The following is a 21,592-nucleotide window of genomic DNA, read 5'->3' on the forward strand; positions in this document are numbered from 1 at the left end:
AAATCACGCCCTTATACCTTCCAATATTTAATTAATTTGACAGCAAATTTGTTGTACACTTGGATTTATCAAAATATAATTACCACTTCATTTTTAAAGTAATTTAAGGAATGGATATGATTTTATACTGTAAGGGCAGGAGGCGAGAAATGCAGAAAGCATCAGGTGAAAGACGACTTGGAAATCTGAAATGCAACATGTTTTATTCATTCAAGTTACATGGGTGTTGCTGGAAGGGCCAACATGTATTACCCATCCAATGGCTGGCAGTGAGAAGCTGGTGCCAAACTTCCTTCTTGAATTGCTGGAGTCCATTTGGTCAGGTACACCCACAACACTGTCACTGAGTGAATTCTAGGATCTTGACCCCGTGACAGTTTAAGGAACAGCAATAGATTTCTAAGTCAGGACAGTGAATGGATTGTAGGGGAAATTACAGGTACTGGCATTCCTATGTATCTGCTACCCTGTCCTTCCAGGTGGAAGTGGTTGGAGCTTTGGAAGGTGCTGTCTAAGGAACCTTGTTGGGTTTCTGCAGTGCATCCTGTAGATGAGCTGCTACTGAGCACCAGTGGTGGACGGAGTAAAAATTTGTTGATATGGTGTCAATTAAGCAGGATGTTTTTACTGAATGGTGTCAAGCTTCTTTTAGTGTTTGGAGCTGCACTCATCCAGGCTAAAAAATAACAAAAGATAGAGGAGTAGAATTAGGCCCTCAGCCCATCAAGTCTGCTCCACTATTCGATCAGGTTGATATGTTTCTGAACCTTATTCTACTGCTTTCTCCCTGTAACCTTTGTTCCTTTTACTAATCAAGAACCTAACTATTTCTATCTTAAATACACTCAATGACTTGGCCTCCACAGCCTTCTATGGCTATGAGTTCCATAGATTCACCAACCTCTGGCTGAAGAAATTCCTCCTCATCTCAGGTCTAAAAGGGTTATCCCTTCAACTGAGGTTGTGCCCTTGGCTCACAGTCTCTGTTACTGGCAGAAACATATTCTCTATGTCCACGCTATCTAGGCCTCTCAGTATTCTGTAAGTTTCAATAACATCTCCCCTCATCCTTCTAAATTCCTTTGAGTACAGACCCAGAGTCCTCAACCGCTCCTGATGTGACAAGCCCTTTATCCCCAGGATCATTCTTATAAACCTCCTCTGGATCCCCTCCAACGCCAGCGCACCCTTAGATACGGGGCCCAAATCTGCTGAAAATATTCCAAATACAGTCTGACCACAGCCTTATGCAGCTTCAGCAGTACATCTTTACTCTGGTATTCTAGCCCTCTTGAAATGAATGCTAACATGGCTTTTGCCTTCCTAACTGGCAACTGAACCTGCATGTTAATCTTAAGAGAATCCTGAACTCTCAAATCCCTTTATGTTTCAGATTTCCAAAGCCTTTCCCCATTTAGAAAATAGTTTATACTTATATTCTTCCTATCAAAGTGCATAATCTCACACTTCCAATTGTATTTTATCTGCCAATTCCTGGCCCACTTTCCTAGCCTGTCCAAGTCTTTCTTCAGCCTCCTCATTTCCTCAATACTACCTGTCCCTCCACTTATTTTTGTGCCATCTGCAAACTTAGCAATAATGCTCTCAGTTCCTTATAAAGTCACAGAGGTGTACAGCACAGAAACAGACCCTTTGGTCCAACTCATCCACAAATTAATGTAGTACCATTTGCTAGCTTTTGGCCCATATCCCTCTAAACCCTTTCTATTCAGATGCCTTTTAAATGTTGTAATTGTACCAGCCTCCACCACTTCCTCCGGCTCATTCCATGCACGCACCACCCTCTGTGTGAAGAGGTTGCCCCGAAGGTCCCTTTTAAATCTTTCTTCTCTTAACTTAAACCTATGCCTTCTAGTTTTGGTGTCTCTTACCCTGGGAAAAAGTCATTGGCTATTCATCCTATCCATGCCCTCATGATTTTATAAACCTCTAAGGTCATCCCTCAGCCTCCAACACTCCAGGGAAAATAGCTCCAGCCTATTCAGCCTCTCCCTATAGCTCAAACAATCCAAACCAGGCAACATCCTTGTAAACCTTTTCTGCACTCTTTCAGGTGTAACAAAATCTTTTTCATCCAGATGCTTAATGTATAACATGAAAAGTTGTGGTCCCAATGTTGATCCCTGTGGAACTCCACTATTCTTTGGCTGCCATCCTGATAAAGACTCCTTTATCCCTACTTTCTGCCTTCTACCAGTCAGCCGATCCTCTGTCCCTGCCAGTACCTTGCCCCTAACACCATGGGCTCTTAATTAGCAGCATTTTGTGTGGCACCTCGTCAAAGGCCTTCTAGAAATCCAAACAGGTCGTGTCCACTGTCTCTCCTTTGTCTAGCTTGCTCATTGCCTCTTCAAAGAATTCTAACAGATTTGTCAGGCATGACCTCCGCCTTATGAAGCTGTGGTGACTCAATCCTATGTTACCATGCACTTGCAAATACTCCACAAGCTCATCCTCAACAATGGACTCGCAAATCTTACTAAGACCGAGGTCAGGCTAACCAGCTGACGATTTCCTGTCTTCTGCCTCACTCCCTTCTTAAACATTAGCCTTTTGGAACCCTCCTTGACTCCAGTGATTCCTGAAAGATCATCACCAATACCTCCACAATCTCCTTGGCTATTTCCTTCAGGTCTGGGTCATTAATCCACCTTCAGACCAAGTAGGGATATTACATCACACTCCTGACTTGTATCTTGTAGATGGTGGAAAGAGGCGAGTTACTTGCTGCAGGATTCCTAGCCTCTGCCATGATCTTGTAACCAGAGTTTCCATATGGCTAGCCCAGATTAGCTTCAAGTCAATGTTAACACTGAAGTAAAGCTCCCGGTAAATAGTGTGCCCACATAGCTACACATGCCAACTGATGTGTCAATGAATAGCTCCCAATTCTGGAAACTGCCTCTGGAGGTGTGCACAGTGGCAGAAAAATTAGAGGGAATGTCACAGCCTGGATGTTGATTGTGGGGCATTCAGTGGCCATTGAATGTCAAGTGACAATGATTAGATTCTCTCAAGGTGGATATGGTCATTGTCTGGCATTAGTCAGCCCATGCCTGGATTTTTGGTAGGTTTTACTGCATTTGGAAATATATTACTTCAGTACCTGAGGAGTCTTGGATGCTGTTGAATACTGTGCAATCATCAGCGAACATCTTATTTCGCCAAATGTGCCAACAATGTTGAGAAAACTCATCATGGAAACCACAGCAGGAACCCAGTGGGCTCAGCTCCCTAGTTGTTCCGAACAACCTCCATGTTGGACATTGGGCACCAATATCTCAGGGTACGCTTCATTGGCACTGGTCACATGCACCCCACATCCATGGACATTGGCACATATCAGATGTCAATCTCTATAGACCCTCATGTCGCATCTCTGACCCACATACAAATGCCTCCACATTTCAACACTGCACCTCCGGCTGCACCGTCAACTATCACTGTAATGCTGCAGGAAGGACAATGTGCACTCAGGGACACGCACCCAGCTCATGGCTATATCTCTGTGCTCTTCACTCACTGTCATAGCCCTTGCTTACTCTGAACCTAGGTGGATGCTCACACCATCCCTGCTTTAGGAGACCTTGTTTTTGTGCTTTGCTCCCTCAGCCCAGGGATACCGGGCTGATATTACTTCCGTTTTGCCTTGGCATTCAGTGCAGACACAAAGGAATGAAGCTTGTCTTGGTTGTTGCTGAGCCTCAATCAAGTTAAGGGGGACAGCCTTTGCCCAGGGGGTCTCAGCTCAGTAGGTCAAATACCCGTGGTTCTGATACCTGCTTGGGGCAGTCAGAGCCAGGATCCATTTCTCTCCACTTAAACGGGGAGGAGCCAAAGGTCAGACAGCCCACCAATGTCTTGCCTCTTTCTGCCCTATTACAGGCAGTTTTCCTCCTGGAATGAGAGAGATGCAGGTATTGAGGGAGATGAACGTGGTAGGCACAGTGGATGCTTTTGGGTCAGGTATGGAGGAGTCCTGAGCGAGCAAGTGAGTAGGCAGCACAGACGGCAAGCAGGGTTAGTGATACCGGGGTATTGGGTGTGTGACAGCGAGTGGAGAAAGGTGTTGCAGTACTGACCCAGCAGACGGGGCAGCAGAGTGGGATACAATCAGGGAGAATTTCTCTAGGTTGTCCTCCAGACTGATTCCGGACCCCGTGAACTCTCATGGCATCAGGTCAAACTTAGTTAGGAAACTTTCCACAAATGATCAGACATAGCCACCATCCAATTCATAGAATCACAGAATCCCTACAGTGTGGAAGCAGGCCATTCGGCTCATCAGGTTCATACTGACCCAAAGAGTATTCCACCCAAACCCTACAAATTCAATCTAATCCATCTAACCAGCACATCTTTGGACTTTGGGAGGGAACCTGAGCAGCTGGAGGAAACCCATGCAGTGCTAATCACTGAGTCACCATGCTGCCACTCCTCAGCTGATGAATCAGTACTTCTCCATGTTGAACAACACTTGAGAAAGCACTGAGGGTGGCAAGGAAAATATGTACCCTGGGTGAGGATTTCAATGTCCACCACCAAGAGTGGCTCGGCAGCTGTACTACTGATCGAGCTAGTTGGGTTCTAAAGGACATAGATGTTAGACTGTGTGATGATGCTGTGGCTTTAAGAGGTGGATTTCGTCCTGTTTCTTTTTTGAAGTGGGATTTTAAGACAGAAGCACGGAGTTGTCCCTCCAAGCCAATAAAGTAAACAGCTTGTGAGGCCATGGGTTTTTTTTTTAAAGTTAGGAACTTAGAAGTAGCATGAATGGGTGCAGTCACACTCCTACAGGACCAGAGTTTTAGTTTAGTTTTCAGTTGTTGGAGCTTTGAAATTGGTTGTGGAAGCGGTTATATCTCTTCCTACTAGAATTTTCTCTTGGTGTTCTTTTCTCCTGGGCTGGAGAAACACCGCATGTGAGACAATCTATTATACAGAATTTGCCTTTGCCAAGGGTGTGTGTGTGGGATGTTACTATATTGGAACAGTTGCTGTTTAGTAGTTAAATAATCTATTAAGTTTTCTGATAGTTCAAGTTATACCAATTCTTCTTTGTTTGTACTTTTAACTGGGTGTAAGAAGAAGTGTGTTTTGCTTAAAGCCAAGTAGTGTGACGAATTCAATTACATCTAGAACACAGCACCTTACGCTTGCCTTTAAATAAAAGTTAGGGTCTAGACTATTACCTTGATGGATTTGAAGAGGGTTTGATCTGATCCATAACAACTGGGTCTGCTGCAGGTGTTCATAGAATGATAGAATCCCTACAGTGGGGAAAGAGGCCATTCAGCCCATCGAGTTTGCACAGACCCTCTGAACAGCCCCCAACCTGTTCACATAACCACACATCTGTGGCAGCATCCAGTGGAAACCCACAAAAACACGGGGAGACAGGTGTGCACAGTCTCCCAAGGCTGGAACCGAACCCAGGTCCCTGGAGCTTGAGGCAGCAGTGCTAACCACTGTGCACTGTACCGCCCACAGCTGGTAAGGGAACCAACAAGAGAAAAAACATACTTGACCTCACCTTTACCAATCTGCTGGCTGCAGATGCATCCGACCATGACAGAGTTACCGGCGCACAGTCCCTGTGGAGACAAAGTCCTGCCTTTACTTTGATACTACCCTCAATCGTGTTGTGTAGCTCTATCACCATGTTAAATGGGACAGACTTCAAACAAATCAATGCATCCAGGAGGCACTGTGGGCCATCAACAGCAGAATTATATTCCAGCACAATCTGTAATCTCATGGCCCAGCATATCCCCCACTCAACCATTACCATCAAGCCAGGAGAGCAACCCTGGTACAATGGAGGGGGCAGGAGGGCATGCCAGGAGCACCATTAGGCATACCTGAAGACGAGGTGTCAACCTGGTACGCTACTGTACAGGGCTACTTGCATGCCAAAGAGCATAAGCAGCAAGTGGTAAACAGAGATAAGTGATCCCACAACCAAAGAATCAGATCTGAGCTCTGTAATCCTAACTAATCCAGTTGAGAATCATGGCAGAAAATTAAACAACTCACAGTAGGAGGAGGAGGCTCCATAAATATTCCCATCCTCAACGATGAAAGCGCCCAACACATCAGTGTAAAAGATAAGGCTAAAACATTCACCACAATCTTCAGCCAGAAGTGTCAAGTGAATGAGCCATCTCAGCTTCCTCCAGTGGTTACTAGCATCACAGATGCCAGTTTTCAGCCAAATCAACTTACTCCATGTGACATCAAGAAATGGTTGGAGGCACTGGATACTACAAAGGCTTGGGCCCTGACAACATCCTGGCAATGGTATTGCAGACTTGTGCTCCAAAATTTACTGCTCCCCTAGCCAAGCTGTTTCTGTATAGTTATAAGACTGGCATATACACGACAATGTAGGAAACTGCCCAGGTATGTACAACACACAAAAAGCAGGACAAATCCAACCCAGCCAATTACACGCTAACAGCATACCCTTGATCATCAACAGTGCTATCAAGCAGCTCTTGCTCAGCAATAACCTGCTCAGTGATACCCAGTTTGGGTTCTGCCACGGCCACTCAGCTCCAGACCTCATTACAACCTTGATTTGAACATGGACAAAAAAGTTGAACTCCAGAGGTGAGGTGAGAGTGACAGACCTTGACATCAAGGCTGCATTCGACCGAGTGTGGCATCAGGGCACCCTAGAAAAATTAGAATCAGTGGGAATCGGAGGAAATCTCTCACTGGTTTAAGTTGTTTTGGCGCATAGGAAGATGGTTGTGTTTGTTTGAGGTCTGTCATCTCAGCTCCAGGACATCTCTGCAGGAGTTCCTCAGGGTAGTGTCCTAGGCCCAACCATCTTCAGCTGCTTCATCAATGACCTTCCCTCCATCATAAGGTCAGAAGTGGGGATGATTGCACAATGTTCAGCACAATTTGCAATTCATCAGATACTGGAACAGTCCATGTTGAAATGCATCAAGATCTGGACAATATCTAGGCTTTGGCTGACAGGTGGCAAGTAACATTTGTGTCACAAAAATGCCAGGAAATGACTATCTCCAATATGAGACAACCTACCCATTGCCCTTTGACATTCAATGTTGTTACCATCATGGAGTCCTCACTATCAACATCCTTGTGGTTACTATTGATCAGAAACTTAACTGGACTCACCACATAAACACATTGGCTACAAGAGCAAATCAGAGACTAGGAATACTGTGGCAACTAACTCACCCCCTGACTCCCCAAAGCCTGTCCACCTTCTACAAGGCACAAGTCAGGAGTGTGATGGAATACTCCCCACTTGCCTGGATGAGTGCAGCCCCAACAACACTCACGAAGCTTGACACCATCCAGGACAAAGCAGCCCATTTGATTGCACTACATCCACAAGCATCCACTCCCTCCACCCCCGATACTCAGTATCAGCAGTGTGTACTATCTACAAGATGCACTGCAGAAATTCACCAAAGATCCTCAGACAGCACCTTTGAAACCCACAACCATTTCCACTAAAAGGATAGGAGCAGCAGATACACGGGATCACCATCATCTGAAAGTTCCCCTCCAAGCTACTCACCATCCTGATTTGGAAATATATTGCTGTTCCTTTGCTGACGCGGGGTCAAAATTCTGGAACTTCAACTCTAGGGGCTCTGTGGGTGAACTTACAGCAACATAAACTGCAGTGGTTCAAGAAGGCAGCTCACCACCACCTTCTCAAGGGCAACTAACAGTGGCACAGTGGTTAGCAGTGCTGCCTCACAGCGCCAGGGACCCAGGTTCAATTCCACCCTCAGGTGACTGTCTGTGTGGAGTTTGCATGTTCTCCCCGTGTCTGTGTGGGTTTCCTCCCACAGTCCAAAGATGTGCAGGCTAAGTAGATTGGCCATGCTAAATTGCCCCATAATGTCCAGGGATGTGTAGATTAGGTGGATTATAGGGGGACAGATCTGGGTGGGATGCTTTGAGGGTTGGTGTGGACTTGTTGGGCCGAAGGGCCTGTTTCCACACTGTAGGGATTCTATGAAGATGGAAAAAAACTAGGGATGGGGACTAAATGCTGGCCAGCCAGCAACACTGACATCCCAGGAATGAATAAAAAGGTTATAATATTTTTGTTATTTACTTGTGGGATGTGGGTGTTGCTGCTTGGGCCAACATTCATTGCCTATCCTTAGTTGCACATAAGAAGGTGATGGTGAGCTGCCTTTTTGAACTGCTGCAGTCCACGATTTTGATACATGGAACTAAATGGAGTGAAAATAGAGATCTATAATGAACTAACTGAATGGTGGAACAGGTTCAAGGAGCAGAAATCCTACTCTTATCCTTACTTCGGTTGTGGGTAAAGTGTTGGAAAGGATTATAAGAGATAGGATTTATAATCATCTAGAAAGGAATAATTTGATTAGGGATAGTCAACACGGTTTTGTGAAGGGTAGGTCGTGCCTCACAAACCTTATTGAGTTCTTCGAGAAGGTGACCAAACAGGTGGATGAGGGTAAAGCCGTTGATGTGGTGTATTTGGATTTCAGTAAAGCGTTTGATAAGGTTCCCCATGGTAGGCTATTGCAGAAAATACGGAGGCATGGGATTGAGGGTGATTTAGCGGTTTGGATCAGAAATTGGCGAGCTGTAAGAAGACAGAGGGTGGTGGTTGATGGGAAATGTTCATCCTGGAGTTCAGTTACTAGTGGTGTACCTCAAGGATCTGTTTTGGGGCCACTGCTGTTTGTCATTTTTATAAATGACCTGGATGAGGGCGTAGAAGGATGGGTTAGTCAATTTGCAGATGACACCAAAGTTGGTGGAGTTGTGGATAGTGCGGAAGGATGTTGCAGGTTACAGAGGGACATAGATAAGCTGCAGAGCTGGGCTGAGAGGTGGCAAATGGAGTTTAATGCGGAAAAGTGTGAGGTGATTCACTTTGGAAGGAGTAACAGGAATACAGAGTACTGGGCTAATGGTAAGATTCTTGGTAGTGTGGATGAGCAGAAAGATCTCGGTGTCCATGTGCATAGATCACTGAAAGTTGCCACCCAGGTTGATAGCGTTGTTAAGAAGGCGTACAGTATGTTAGGTTTTATTGGTAGAGGGATTGAGTTTCGGAGCCGTGAGGTCATGTTGCAGCTGTACAAAACTCTGGTGCGGCCGCACTTGGAGTATTGCGTACAGTTCTGGTCACCGCATTATAGGAAGGATGTGGAAGCATTGGAAAGGGTGCAGAGGAGATTTACCAGGATGTTGCCTGGTATGGAGGGAAGGTCTTATGAGGAAAGGCTGAGGGTCTTGAGGCTGTTTTCGTTAGAGAGAAGAAGGTTAAGAGGTGACTTGATAGAGACATACAAGATCATCAGAGGATTAGATAGGGTGGACAGTGGGAGCCCTTTTCCTCGGATGGTGATGGCTAGCACGAGGGGACATAGCTTTAAATTGAGAGGTGATAGATATAGGACAGATGTCAGAGGTAGGTTCTTTACTCAGAGAGTAGTAAGGGCGTGGAATGCCCTGCCTGCAAAAATAGTAGACTCGCCCACTTTAAGGGCATTTAAATGGTCATTGGATAAACATATGGATGATAATGGAATAGTTTAGGTTAGATGGGCTTCAGATTGGTTTCACATGTCGGCGCAACATTGAGGGCCGAACGGCCTGTACTGCGCTGTAATGTTCTATGTTCTATCCAAAATATTCCCTTAATTCTATTGATAGTGCAGCAGCATATCACTCAAAAATATGACTGGATCAGGATCTCAACACATAGCAGAAGCACAGAGGACTCACAGGTTTGGAGATTCATGCACACCATACATTCCCATTTTTCACGTCTTACTCAGTGGGTATAGAATGGGCAATTAGAATCCTGTCAAAGACTACAGGTCACATGTGGGCCATTTGTAATTCAAATCAAAAATCAACCATGAATAAGTCTGTTGAAGTGGTCCTCTTTGACAATTGCAGAAGACATTTCAAACAGTAAATAATGGTTTCCTGAGTTGATTGACAGGTTATTGCAGAGTTTCTTGTGTAAGTCAAAACAAACTTTTGCCTTGGGGAATCTTTCCTCAGACTGTCAAACATTGAAACATAAAACAAAATTTAAAAACCATCAGCATTTGAAAGGAGGAAACATGGTTTATTATTTTGGGTAGAGAGTCTATTTTTTATTGCTAACAATTACTGACTGGGTTCAAAATTTTCATTTTGGCAAACTTAAAAAACAGTAAATAAATATGAATACTCAGCAACTAGTATTAATCCATTGCTTAATATAAAAGTAATAATATTTCATAATTATATTTGATGGCTAATCTCCAACTGTTTAAAATAAGACCACAAGTTAGTAATTATGCATCTTAATAGTAACTAATCTAATCCAACCATTGTCAACTACCACGTGTAAATGTCATGGACTTCAAATGATATAATTTATAATTTGATCTCCAATCATGTTAATTTACATAAATTACGTCAGATAACTAAAGGCCAAAATTAAGGTAAAAGAAAACTTATGTTGCAACTTTACCTCACAACGCTGACCAGATAAGCAAAGGAGAACACCGTTTCAAGAAATAGTTCTTTCTTCACCATTATTCTCTCTCAAACAGCTTCCTTTATTGTCCAGGAGCCCCCACCCACCCCAGGCTCTGCACTTTGAAGATTAGAAAGTGGGTGAAAGTGCTCTGGGCTAGAACTTCTCTATGAATAGTTGATTTCCATCTGAAGCCTTTCGGTCATTGTCGTTCACCAGCGGCATTCCGTATTGGAATTGCAGATCACTAACGCGGGGTTTCTCATTCCCATCTGCTCTCCTTTTAGAACCACACCTGGCCTTTAGGTTTGCAGGGGAAAAAAACATAAAAATTCAGGCAGTTCTAACATCCCTCCCCGAACAACAAAAACTCGGGAATGAAGAAAGTAACAGAGAGATACACACAAACCTAGAACTTGACCAGACCCTGAGAATAACCTGAGAAGATGTCAGGCAAAAGAGTGGCGATGATAAGTTGAGTTTTTTTTTCGGTGTTTGCCTGTGTTCAGCCAGCGGCTCCTCGTGGAGCTCCGTTAGGGGGCGCAGGGGAGCTCCTTCGCGTTCCCTTCACATTTCCACCAGCGGTGTTGCTTTTCTCGTGAAATGTAGCTTTATAAAAGGATTGTGAAATATAACAATTAATTCAACATTTTAAATACGGGGGGCGAGTAGCTCGCCTTTCGCGACACGACTGCCGTTGAGGGCAGCATTTTGGTCAAGGAGAGATTTCCTTCAGGAGTGGCAGAGAGAGAGAGAGAGAGAGGGAGGGAGGGAGGTTTGGGGGGTGGATGTGCCTTGTGTGGGAGGAACTTTGCTGAAGGTTGGAGGAGAAGCTCGGGAGGAATGAGCAGTATCTGTGAGCACAAGAGTACAGCCAGCACGGTTCCTGAGTGACTGAGCCACCCCCCACCCCACATGGCTATTTGCGGCAGTATGCCCGAGGATCTGGCCACGCTCTCGCAGCTGGATGAGAGCGTTCTCCTGGAGGTGCTGAGCACCAGATTCCGGCATGATCACATTTATGTAAGTAACTTCACCTCTACTTCCCCCACCCCCGGTGGGGACAAAAAGTGTACTCGCTTTAAGCCGACTGTAACTAGAAAAGCAATACCCACAACATAAGTTTTCTTTCGTAGACCTGAACATTGCACCGTGAGCGGATCGCTTTGTAACCTTCGCTCTCCCCCACAACTGAGCGCTCCCCTCAACTGCTTTTGTTTAGTCAACGTGGGTATTCCCACAGTTTAGTTGAGCGAACCCCTTTTTGTTCAACACGCTTGAAAAACCCTGAAGTTTGGCTGGTGTTTTCACTGATAATTCAGATGTGTGTTCATGTATTAACTGGATTTTTTGGACCAATTGTTACTTTAATGGAACAAAAACAGAAGTTGCTGGAAAAGCTCAGCAGCATCTGTGAAGGAGAAAAAAAGTTAAACGTTTCGGGAAAAGCTCAGCAGCATCTGTGAAGGAGAAAAAAAAGAGTTAAACGTTTCGGGTCCGGTGAACCTTCCTCAGAAGTGTTTTCCCAGCAACTTCTGTTTTTGTTCCTGATTTACAGCATCCGCAGTTCTTTCGGTTTTTAATACTTTAATGGCCCTTCTAAGAATAATTGATTCCACCGCGTTTAATTTATAGAGAGGTGATGTACGACCTGTCCTAAGGACGTAGTCTGAATTTCTCCTAGATTTTGTTCTCTCGTGCATGCCAATGATGGCGTCAGTACTGCATTCCTAGAAAATTGGATATAATCCTGTTCCGGTGGGAAACACAAATCCCAGGTTATCATGACAGTCATAACAGCATGGAAACTGACCCTTCAGTCCAACTAGTCCATGCAGACCATGTTTCCAAACTAAACTACTCCGACCTGCTGCATCCGGCCTATATGTCTCCAAACTTTTTTCCTTTTCATGTACTTATCCAATGTCTTTTAAACGTTGTAACTGAACCTATATCCATCAGTTTCTCTGGCAGTTTATTCCATACACCAAACTCTGTGTAAAAATGTTGCCCCTCGTGTCCTTTTTAAATCTTTCTCCTTGCTCCTTAAAAATATGGCCCCTAGTTTTGAAAAGACCCTTGTCATTCACCTTATTTATGCCTGTCATGATATTATAATCCTCTAAGGTTGTCCCTCAACTTCCTAGGCTCCAGTGGAAAAAGGTCCCTGCCTCTCCGGTCTATTTTTATATCTCAAACCATCCATTCCTGACAACATCCTGGTAAATCTTTTCTGAACCCTCTCTGGCTTAATATCCTTACTGTAACAGGACAGTCAGAACCAATGTCCTGTACAACCTCAACGTGACATCCCAACTCCTATACTCAAAGGGCTAAGCAATGAAGGCAAGTGTGCTAAATGCCTTCTTAACCACCCTTTGTAGCTGTGTTGCAATTTTCAAAGAATTATGTTCCTGAGCCCCTTGATCTCTGTTCTACGACACTGCCAGGGCCTTGCCATTAATTGTATAAGTCCTGTCTTTGTTTGTATCACCAAAATGCACCTCAAATTTATCCAAATTAAACTCTAACTGTCACCCCTCAATGCATTGACCCAATTCATCAAGATGTGGACAGTGAGAGCCTTTTTCCTCGGATGATGATGGCTAGCACGAGGGGACATAGCTTTAAATTGAGGGGTGATAGATATAGGACAGATGTCAGAGGGAGGTTCTTTACTCAGAGTAGTAAGGGCGTGGAATGCCCTGCCTGCAACAGTAGTAGACTCGCCAACTTTAAGGGCATTTAAATGGTCATTGGATAAACATATATGGATGATAATGGAATAGTGTAGGTTAGATGGGCTTCAGATTGGTTTCATAGGTCGGCGCAACATCGAGGGCCGACGGGCCTGTACTGCGCTGTAATGTTCTATGTTCTATGTGTTTGTAATCTTAGATAACCACCATCACTGTCCACTGTACCATCAAGTTTGGTGTCATCTGCAAACTTTCTAACCTATATTCTCATCCAAGTCATTTATATAAATGATAACCAAAAAATGTAAACTCTTTCTTTCAGAATCGCCTCCAAAACCAATGTCAGGCTCACAGGTCTATTGTTCCCAAGTTTCTCCTTACAGCCTTTCTTAAGAATGGTGCAACATTAGCCACCCTTCAGTACTTCACCCGTGTTTATAGATGATACAAATATTTCTGCTAGAGGCCCCATAATTTCCTCCATAACTTCCCACAACATCCTGGGATACCTTTGATCAAGTCCTGGAGATTTATCTATCTTTGTTTTCTAAGACCTCTAGCACCACCTCTTCTGTAATGTGTACTGTTTTGAAAATATCAATATTTATTTCCCTGAATTCTCTACCCTTATTTTCTTTCTCTGCAGTAAAAACTAGTGTGAAATGTTCATTTAATGTCTCTCCCCTCTTCTGAGATTGCTGTCTTGCTCTTAATGTATTTGTAGAATCTCTTTGTATTATCCTTAACCTTATCTGCCAAGGGTAAGTTTTCGCTTCACTCCCAACCCCCTGATTTCCCTCTTAAGAATGCCCCTACACTTTATACTCTTGAAGAGATTTAGTTGATCCCAGTTGTCTATATCTAATATGATTCTTTTTTAATCTTGACTACAGCCTCTATTTTTAATCATTCATTGTTCCCTAATCTTACCAGTTTTGCCTAGATTTAAAGGAATTTTAAACTTCCGTGTTGTCTTCCCTGTACCCCCACCACTAAATCTGGATGTGGAGGGTCTCACTAGAGGGTGGTGCAGATTTCAATTGTACTGGAGACATGTTCCCTAGTCATTGTATTGTAAATGTCCAGGATTAATACTTTAAAATATTATCTTGAAACATACTCTCGCAGCCAAGGGCAGTTCTGTTGCCCTTTCCTAACTGTCCTGGAGCTGAGTGCCTTAATCAGAAATTTCAAAAGGTTAGCCATATTGTTGTGGGTCTGGAGTCGAATGTAGGCCAGGCCAGGTGAACATGGCAGATTTTTAGTGAAGATCTGTAGCTCTGGTTGCGGCTGGAGTTATTGGTTAGTTCGCCAAGCTGACTGGTTTTCGTGCAAACATTTTGTCCCCCTTCTAGGTGACATTTTCAGTGCTGTCTAGCCACCGTTGAAGCGCTGCTGTTCTGTTCCGTTCAGCACAAAAGGCCCCCTGGATTAGAAATCTAGATTAGACGCCCTCAGATTCTAAAATTGTCTAACGCAAGTTGCTATGATTGTTTGGTTTTTAAGGTATTGACCTTATTGAATATTTGTTTTCTTTTTGGCCCTATGCCTCTATTTGTGAGTAGTAAAGATGAATAAAATTGTGATTATTGAAATTCTGTATTAATTAAATCATAAGCTTTATTGCCATTGAAGTATTTGAGGATATTTTGAGAACGTGCTATAGAAAGACACCAAGCAAAATACAGCAGAGGTTGGAAATCTGAAAGATAATGTGGAACATTTTTAGCAAGTCAAGAAACCATGTAAAACAAGAAATGTGGGTAAACCTCTGCAGATTTATGATTCTTTTGGAAGAAAAAATAATCAGTGTAAGTACTTCAATGCTGTCAAGTAATAGGTGTCAGGTTTGAGTGCATATTTTCTACAGAATGTTCAGTTGCTGTGGAGCTGACTGAAGAAATAAATGAAAAATGAACAAAGGACATGCAATCCCCTATTAATTGTGATAGATATGAAACTGCAGTGAGGATGTGCATGAATTCCTTCTGTTGTTGATTGGAGTGGCACTCCATATTAGAATCAGAGTCCCTACAGTGCACATAGAGGCCATTTGGCCCATCGAGTCTGCACCGATCCTCCTAGGAGGGTACTACACAGACCTACCTCGCCCATCTCTGTAACCCTGCATTTATCATGGCCAGTCCACCTAACCTGCATATCTTTGGATTGTGGAAGGAAACCAGAGCACCCAAAGGAACCCAACACAGACACTGGGAGAATGTGCAAACTCCACATGGTAACCTAAGGCTGGAATTGCTGTGAGGCGGTAGTGCTAACCAGTGAGCCACCCATACTCAGCCACATGCATTTGTAAAAGTTGCTTTTGTAAATTGGACCCGTGTTAAAATTATACAGTGAAAGGAAAAAGAGAAATTGTGCTTGCACAGTGTGTATCACATCTCCAGAGGTCCCAAAGTATGGCCCTACTTTGAAAGAATTTCTGTTTAAGGGACAGCTTAATTCAAGCACTAGGTTCAGTTTTGGTCCAGAGAAATGGTGAAACAGCTGGGCTGTAATAGTAATGCAGAGACATGGCTTCAGGCTGACCTGCAACACTTGGAGGAAAGACTGGAGACAATGGGGACGCTCGGCCTTAAGGTAAAAGACGTGTGAGTAGGTCTTCCAGAAATATGCAAGATGTCAAACCGTAACCAGTAACGATAATCTACTGATACCTGCCTTGAAATTTAAATTCTGACAAAACTCCTCATGTTTTGGTGGTGTGTGTTCCAGATTTCCACCATCTTTTTTTGTGGGGGAAATATGCTCTCTGCCTTGACTTTAGAATGGCCTGGCACTAACTTAAGATTATATCCCACTATTTTGGATTTCCCACCAGCCCCTTTTTTATCTTGTGAAATGCCTCAATTAGACTACTTGCTAACCAAATAATCTCAGTGGTATAGATGATAAATCAACACAAATTGTCTTCATAATGTAGTTCTTTTGAACCCTGGTATCATCCTGATGAGACTTTACTGTTCCTCAACTCAAAGCTAATATATCCTTCCTGGAGGAGTATATAATGGTGAGTTGAATCATCCCTCCCCTTGTGGATTGCTGTGGGTCTGCCTAGGGAGCATTAACTGCCTGTTCAAGGGCATCAATGGCATCCATGTGGAAAGTCTGCCACAAGCCTTCCTTCTCCACCATAACTGCGGGAAGGCATTAGGGTGCCCAAACTGCACCCTCTTGCCTGATCATTTGCCCACTTCTCCCTTTCTATGAAACTTATGTTTGGGAGACATTCAGTCTTGGCCCAGGGTTCATCACAAAAATCAAAGCTGACATTCCGATTCCATCTGGCGGCCCTCTGTACTGTCAGAGGTGCTATTTTGGGAATTTCTGTAAAACATTTGGGATATCCTTTAGCAATGAAAGGTGCTAGTAAATCCAAGTGTCACTTTGAAATGACACGCCAAAATGAGTTGTCAACCTGGTGAAGCTACAACACGGGACTACTCACATGCCAACATGTCGGAGTCATATCCAGCATAAAAGAATGTGGCTGGTGGAGGTCAGTCATCTCAGCCACAGGATGTCTCTGCAGGGCTTCCTAAGGGTAGTGTTGTAAGCCCAACCAACTTCAGCTGCTTCAAGAATGACCTTCCCTCTGTAAAGTCAGAAGTGGGGATGTTCACTAACTGCACAATGTTCAGCACCATTCACAACTCTGCAGATACTGAAGCAGTTTATATCAAATAATCAGTGAATGATGGGATATCCACATTTCCCTGGAAGAGTGCAGCTCCACACCATCCAATGCAATCAGGCTTCGCTTGTTTCCCATCTAACACCGTCAACGTTCACTGCCTCCACACTGATACATAGTAGCACAGTGTCTACCATCTACATGATGCACTGCAACAACTCACCATGGTCCTTAAACAATGGTTTCCAAACCACAACTACTACAATGTAGTAGGACTAGACACAACAGATACAAGGGAACACTGCCACTTTCAAGTTCCCCTCCAACCCACAAATGATCATGAATTGAAACGATTTTGCTATTCCTTCGCTGTCAGTGAGTCAAAATTCTGGAACTCCCTCCCTAACGGGATGTGCTGAAACCACAATTACTGCAGTAGTTCGAGATGGCAGCTCATCATCTCCATCGCTAATGTAACCAGGGATAGACAATAAATGCTAGTCTAGCCATCAATGCCAATGTCCTATGAATGAATAAAAAGTTGATCGATATTAATATCGCAATTTAAAACTAATCATCCAAAAGTTTAATGATTCCTTTTATAGTTTTCAATATGGTATGGGTAGTCCATTTTAAAGTGGCACTTCACCTGAACCAATGTTCAGCCTTTAGAGGTCACACAAATTTGGATTGTATTATAAGATAGGGAATGTAGAATGAAATAGTTGAAAGATTGCAAATTGTCTAAGGTACGCAAAGCCTGTATGTTAGAGGTTTAATTCCAATTAGAATAAGCCAGAAAATGGTGTTCCACAAGTATCCATGCTGGTACCACTTGTTGACAATTTCCATTAATGATTTTTAAACCTGCAACTCCATATCAGATTGTACCAAATTTGGGGATATAATTAACACAACTTAATACGAAATGATATTCTCAAACGTGCAGACTAGTCAGTAGCTTTAACACGGGTAAATGTAAGCTCATACGTTTTGGTAGGTTAAACACAGAAATAATAACCTTTCAAAAAAAATTATGGGTAACGGGAGGAGCCATGACTGACCTGCTGGTTAGATTGCACTGGAAATTGGAACAAAATGATAACAGCCTTATTGGGCTGATGTAATGAAGGAGATGTGGTGGAGCTGGAAGAGGTGGTTGTATTATTCGTACTTTGAAAGGTTGAAGAGGGACAGTGCACCACAGTCACTGTCACAAAGGATGTTGGTAATTTTGACCTCTGGTAAAGATCTTTATTGAAGTAAATTGATCAAATAATTGAGCAAATTCAAGCACTTTAGAGAAATGGAAAGTTAGATATAGGGTGTAGTTTGAGAAAATGCAGGGCATCTTGGGTGTACCTATTTAAACTTGAAGACATGATTCCTATCCTGAAGGGAGATAAATCCTGTGGAATCTACAGGTTCTGATCACTTTCTTTTAAAAACAGTTGACCTCTAAGATTTGCATTATTACTAATTACAATCCAGTCATTTGCCACAGCTGTCAAAATGTGAGCAGAGTTTTCAGAACAGATTGTTAATTGGGGTTAAGAAGCATATCAGCCATGATCGAATGGCTGAGCAGACCCGATGGGCAAAATTCTGCTCAAGTGTCTTATGGACTAAAAACCAAGCCAGTATAACCTGATGTTTGGTTGATGCCACAACAGATTGGTCTAAAGAATTTTGCTGAAAACATCCAATGAGTTCCTCACTAGACTACTTTCTCTCTCCAATCTGATTTTTTTTCAAGTCTGTATGTAGGTTAAATCCCACATGATGATCTTTTTGACAAGCTTCCATTATTTCCTCCTTGTCTCTTGTCCTACAATGTATTCTCGGGGCACAACTTACTACTTGTCTTTAATTCTTTATCTCAAACCAGATTGCTTCTATATCCTGGCTTCCTGAATTTAGGTCATTCCCCTCTTAGTGCTAATAAAACCTTTAATTAACCGAGCCACTCCTCCACCCTTTCCTAGCTTCCTGTCTTTCCTAAACATCCCATATCCTTCAATATTCAGATTTCAATCTAAGTTATCCGGCAGCCAAGCCTCAGTAATGGCCATTAGATTGTATTTAGTTATCTCAATTTGTACTACCAGTCCGTCTGTTTTGTTTTAAATGCTACATGCATTCTAATAGAATGCCTTGTCTTGTCTTTGTATTATTTTGTAATCTTTTGTCTTATCTGCTGATTTGCTTTTCGGTCTGTATTCTCAGTCCCTTCCTGGCATTGCCTGGTTATCGTTTCCCACATTAATGCCTTCCTCTGTTTCCTTTGCCCCATTTTGATCCAGCACAGTCTCCTGGCCCCCACTGTTTGGTTTAAGGCTCACCCTCCTTGTTATGCGGTTTGCACGAATCCCAGTCCCAGTGCAGTTCAAATGTAGACCATCCCAATGGCCCCCACTTTCCCCAGTATTGGTGCCACTTTTCCCATACCAGTCTTTCAACCATGCATTCATCCATTTAACCTTTGAATACTCTATGCTAATTTCATGTTATTCCAGTTCTGGCTCCTAATTTGGTGCCAGCTTCTCACATATTGGCTGTGCAGAACCTTCCTATGTTATTGGTGCCTGCATGGGCCACAGCAAGTGGATCCACCCCTCCCACTGCCAGTAAAATTTAATTATCTGTGCCTGCTCGTTCTTAGATGGAGCAACAACAGCAATTTAATTGAGTGGTAGGCTAAAATATTAGGTAGGCTTCCTGATTTTTTTGATCCCTTTCAAGTGAAGGCAGATGTGAATGTGTGGATGGAGAGGTTATGAGGACCAGATCCTGCTCTATGGTGATATTCCTGTTTACATGCACTGTGGATTTTTCATGTATACTGGCTGCTCAGATAAGCTCCAAGGTGCCAGTGTGGGACAGTAACTTGTCAAGTAGTCAATTCTTTCAGTACATTGAAACGAGAGAGAAATTAATTTGCTAGGCTCTGAGTCTTGTTCTGAGAATCAAAGTGTAACTGTCAGAAATGTTAACACTTTCAAAGCTGTATATAGTTAGCAAATGTAACTAGCAAATCATTTGTAGTAAATAAAGATGTTCTTTTTATTAGTCATTCATGAGATGTGGATTTTGCTGATTGGGCCAGCATTTCTTTTCCATTCTGAATTGTCCTTGAGAAGAGGATGTCTTCTTGAACCACAGTTGAACACTGTAATCAACAGTAAACATTCCCTTTCTCCCCTTATGATACGGGAAGGTCATTGAAACAGCTGAAGATGGTTGGCCCCAGGACATTACCCTGACAAACGTTTTAGGGCTCCTGTGGTGCAGTGTCCCTATCTTTGATCCAGGAGGCCCAGGTTCAAGTTCCATCTGCTCCAGAGATTTTTCATAGCATCTCTGAAGACAATGAGAAAATTTCTGCCGTGAGAAACTCCTGCGCAGATGTCCTGTAGCTGAGATGACTGACCTCCAACAACGACAATCCTCTTCCTATTTGTCAGTTTTGATTCCAACTGGAGGAGCGCTTTCCCCTGATTCCCTTCAACTGTCCTAAATTGACTGGAGTTTTTTATGTATCCAACTAGTAGAATAGAGAAGGGAAAACCAGTGGATGTGGTTTATTTGGATTTTCAGAAAGCTCTTGATGATAAGGTCCTATGTAAGAGGTCCCTCCACCATATGGTCAGAAGTGGGGATGTTCGTTGATGATTGGTACTGAACATCGCACATTCTTGACTCCTCAGATACTGATATAGTCTATGTTCAAATACAGTAAGACCTGGACAATATCCAGGCTTGCGCTGACAAGTGGCAAGTAACATTCGCACAATTGGCACAGTCAGGAAGGAGAGATCACATCCAGAGTGAGACATAGCCAAGTGAGTACATTGTTTGGGGAATTTAGAGGCAGTGTGGGAATTCATTGCAGATGGGAAAAGTGCTCTTTTAGGCTCATATTTTATATGATTTTTTTAAACCGGATAAATTGAAACCTAAAATCAGGGTCCAACACAAAAGTGACGTGACAGGTAAACCATAAGTTAAGTAAGCTACTAATGTGACTATCAATTATAGGTTACTTTCATATTGAAGGTAAATGGGGGAAATATTTACAAGCTACAAACTAAAAGATGAGTACTAAATATATGTAAAAATTAGAATTAAGTAATTAAGATAGAGATGCAGGGCCAGGTGATGTGTTGTAACAGCATGATCTGGGAAATGGTGGACCGTGTTGTGGTTCGTAGTGACCGCATTTGTAGCAAATGTTTGTTGCTTGAGGAGCTCCAGCTCAGTTGTTGAGCTGGAGTCTGAGATTTGAACACTGCGATTAATGTGCCATTATTTGAGAGGCTGCAGGGAAATACCTGTGAACTACTGACTGGTGAGACTAACATCCATGATGGGAAAGTTGTTAGAGGGGATTCTGAGAGACAGGATCTATAGGCAAATGAAGAGGCAGGGACTTATTTGGGATAGTCAACATGGCTATGTGTGTGGGAAATTGTGTCTCTTGAATGAGTTTTTTTTTTTGGAGTAGTGTGCATGGAAGTAGATTAGGGCAGTGCGGTAGATATTGTCTACATGGACTTTAGCAAGGCCTTTGACAAGGTACCGCATGGTAGGTTTTTGAGTTAAGTTAAATCTCATGGGATCCAGGAAGAGCTAGCCAATTAGTTACAAAATTGACTTGACGCTAGAAGACAGAGTGTAGTGGCAGAAGAGACAACACTGTGT

The 21,592-nt window shown here is 43.1% G+C and overlaps 1 protein-coding gene across 1 annotated transcript in view; it reads left to right on the top strand.

Moving 5' to 3' along the window:
- Nucleotides 1-11,133: 11,133 nt before the first annotated feature.
- LOC109922919 (myosin-IIIb) overlaps nucleotides 11,134-21,592 on the top strand; it is a 133,326-nt gene continuing 122,867 nt past the window's right edge. Inside the window, exon 1 of the mRNA XM_048618487.1 lies at nucleotides 11,134-11,560. Coding sequence (XP_048474444.1) covers nucleotides 11,453-11,560 — 108 coding nt within the window. The 5' untranslated portion in view covers nucleotides 11,134-11,452. The remainder of the gene's footprint in view (nucleotides 11,561-21,592) is intronic.

This window comes from Rhincodon typus, chromosome 1, assembly GCF_021869965.1.
Source record: "Rhincodon typus isolate 14 chromosome 1, sRhiTyp1.1, whole genome shotgun sequence".
Lineage (NCBI taxonomy): Eukaryota > Metazoa > Chordata > Chondrichthyes > Orectolobiformes > Rhincodontidae > Rhincodon > Rhincodon typus.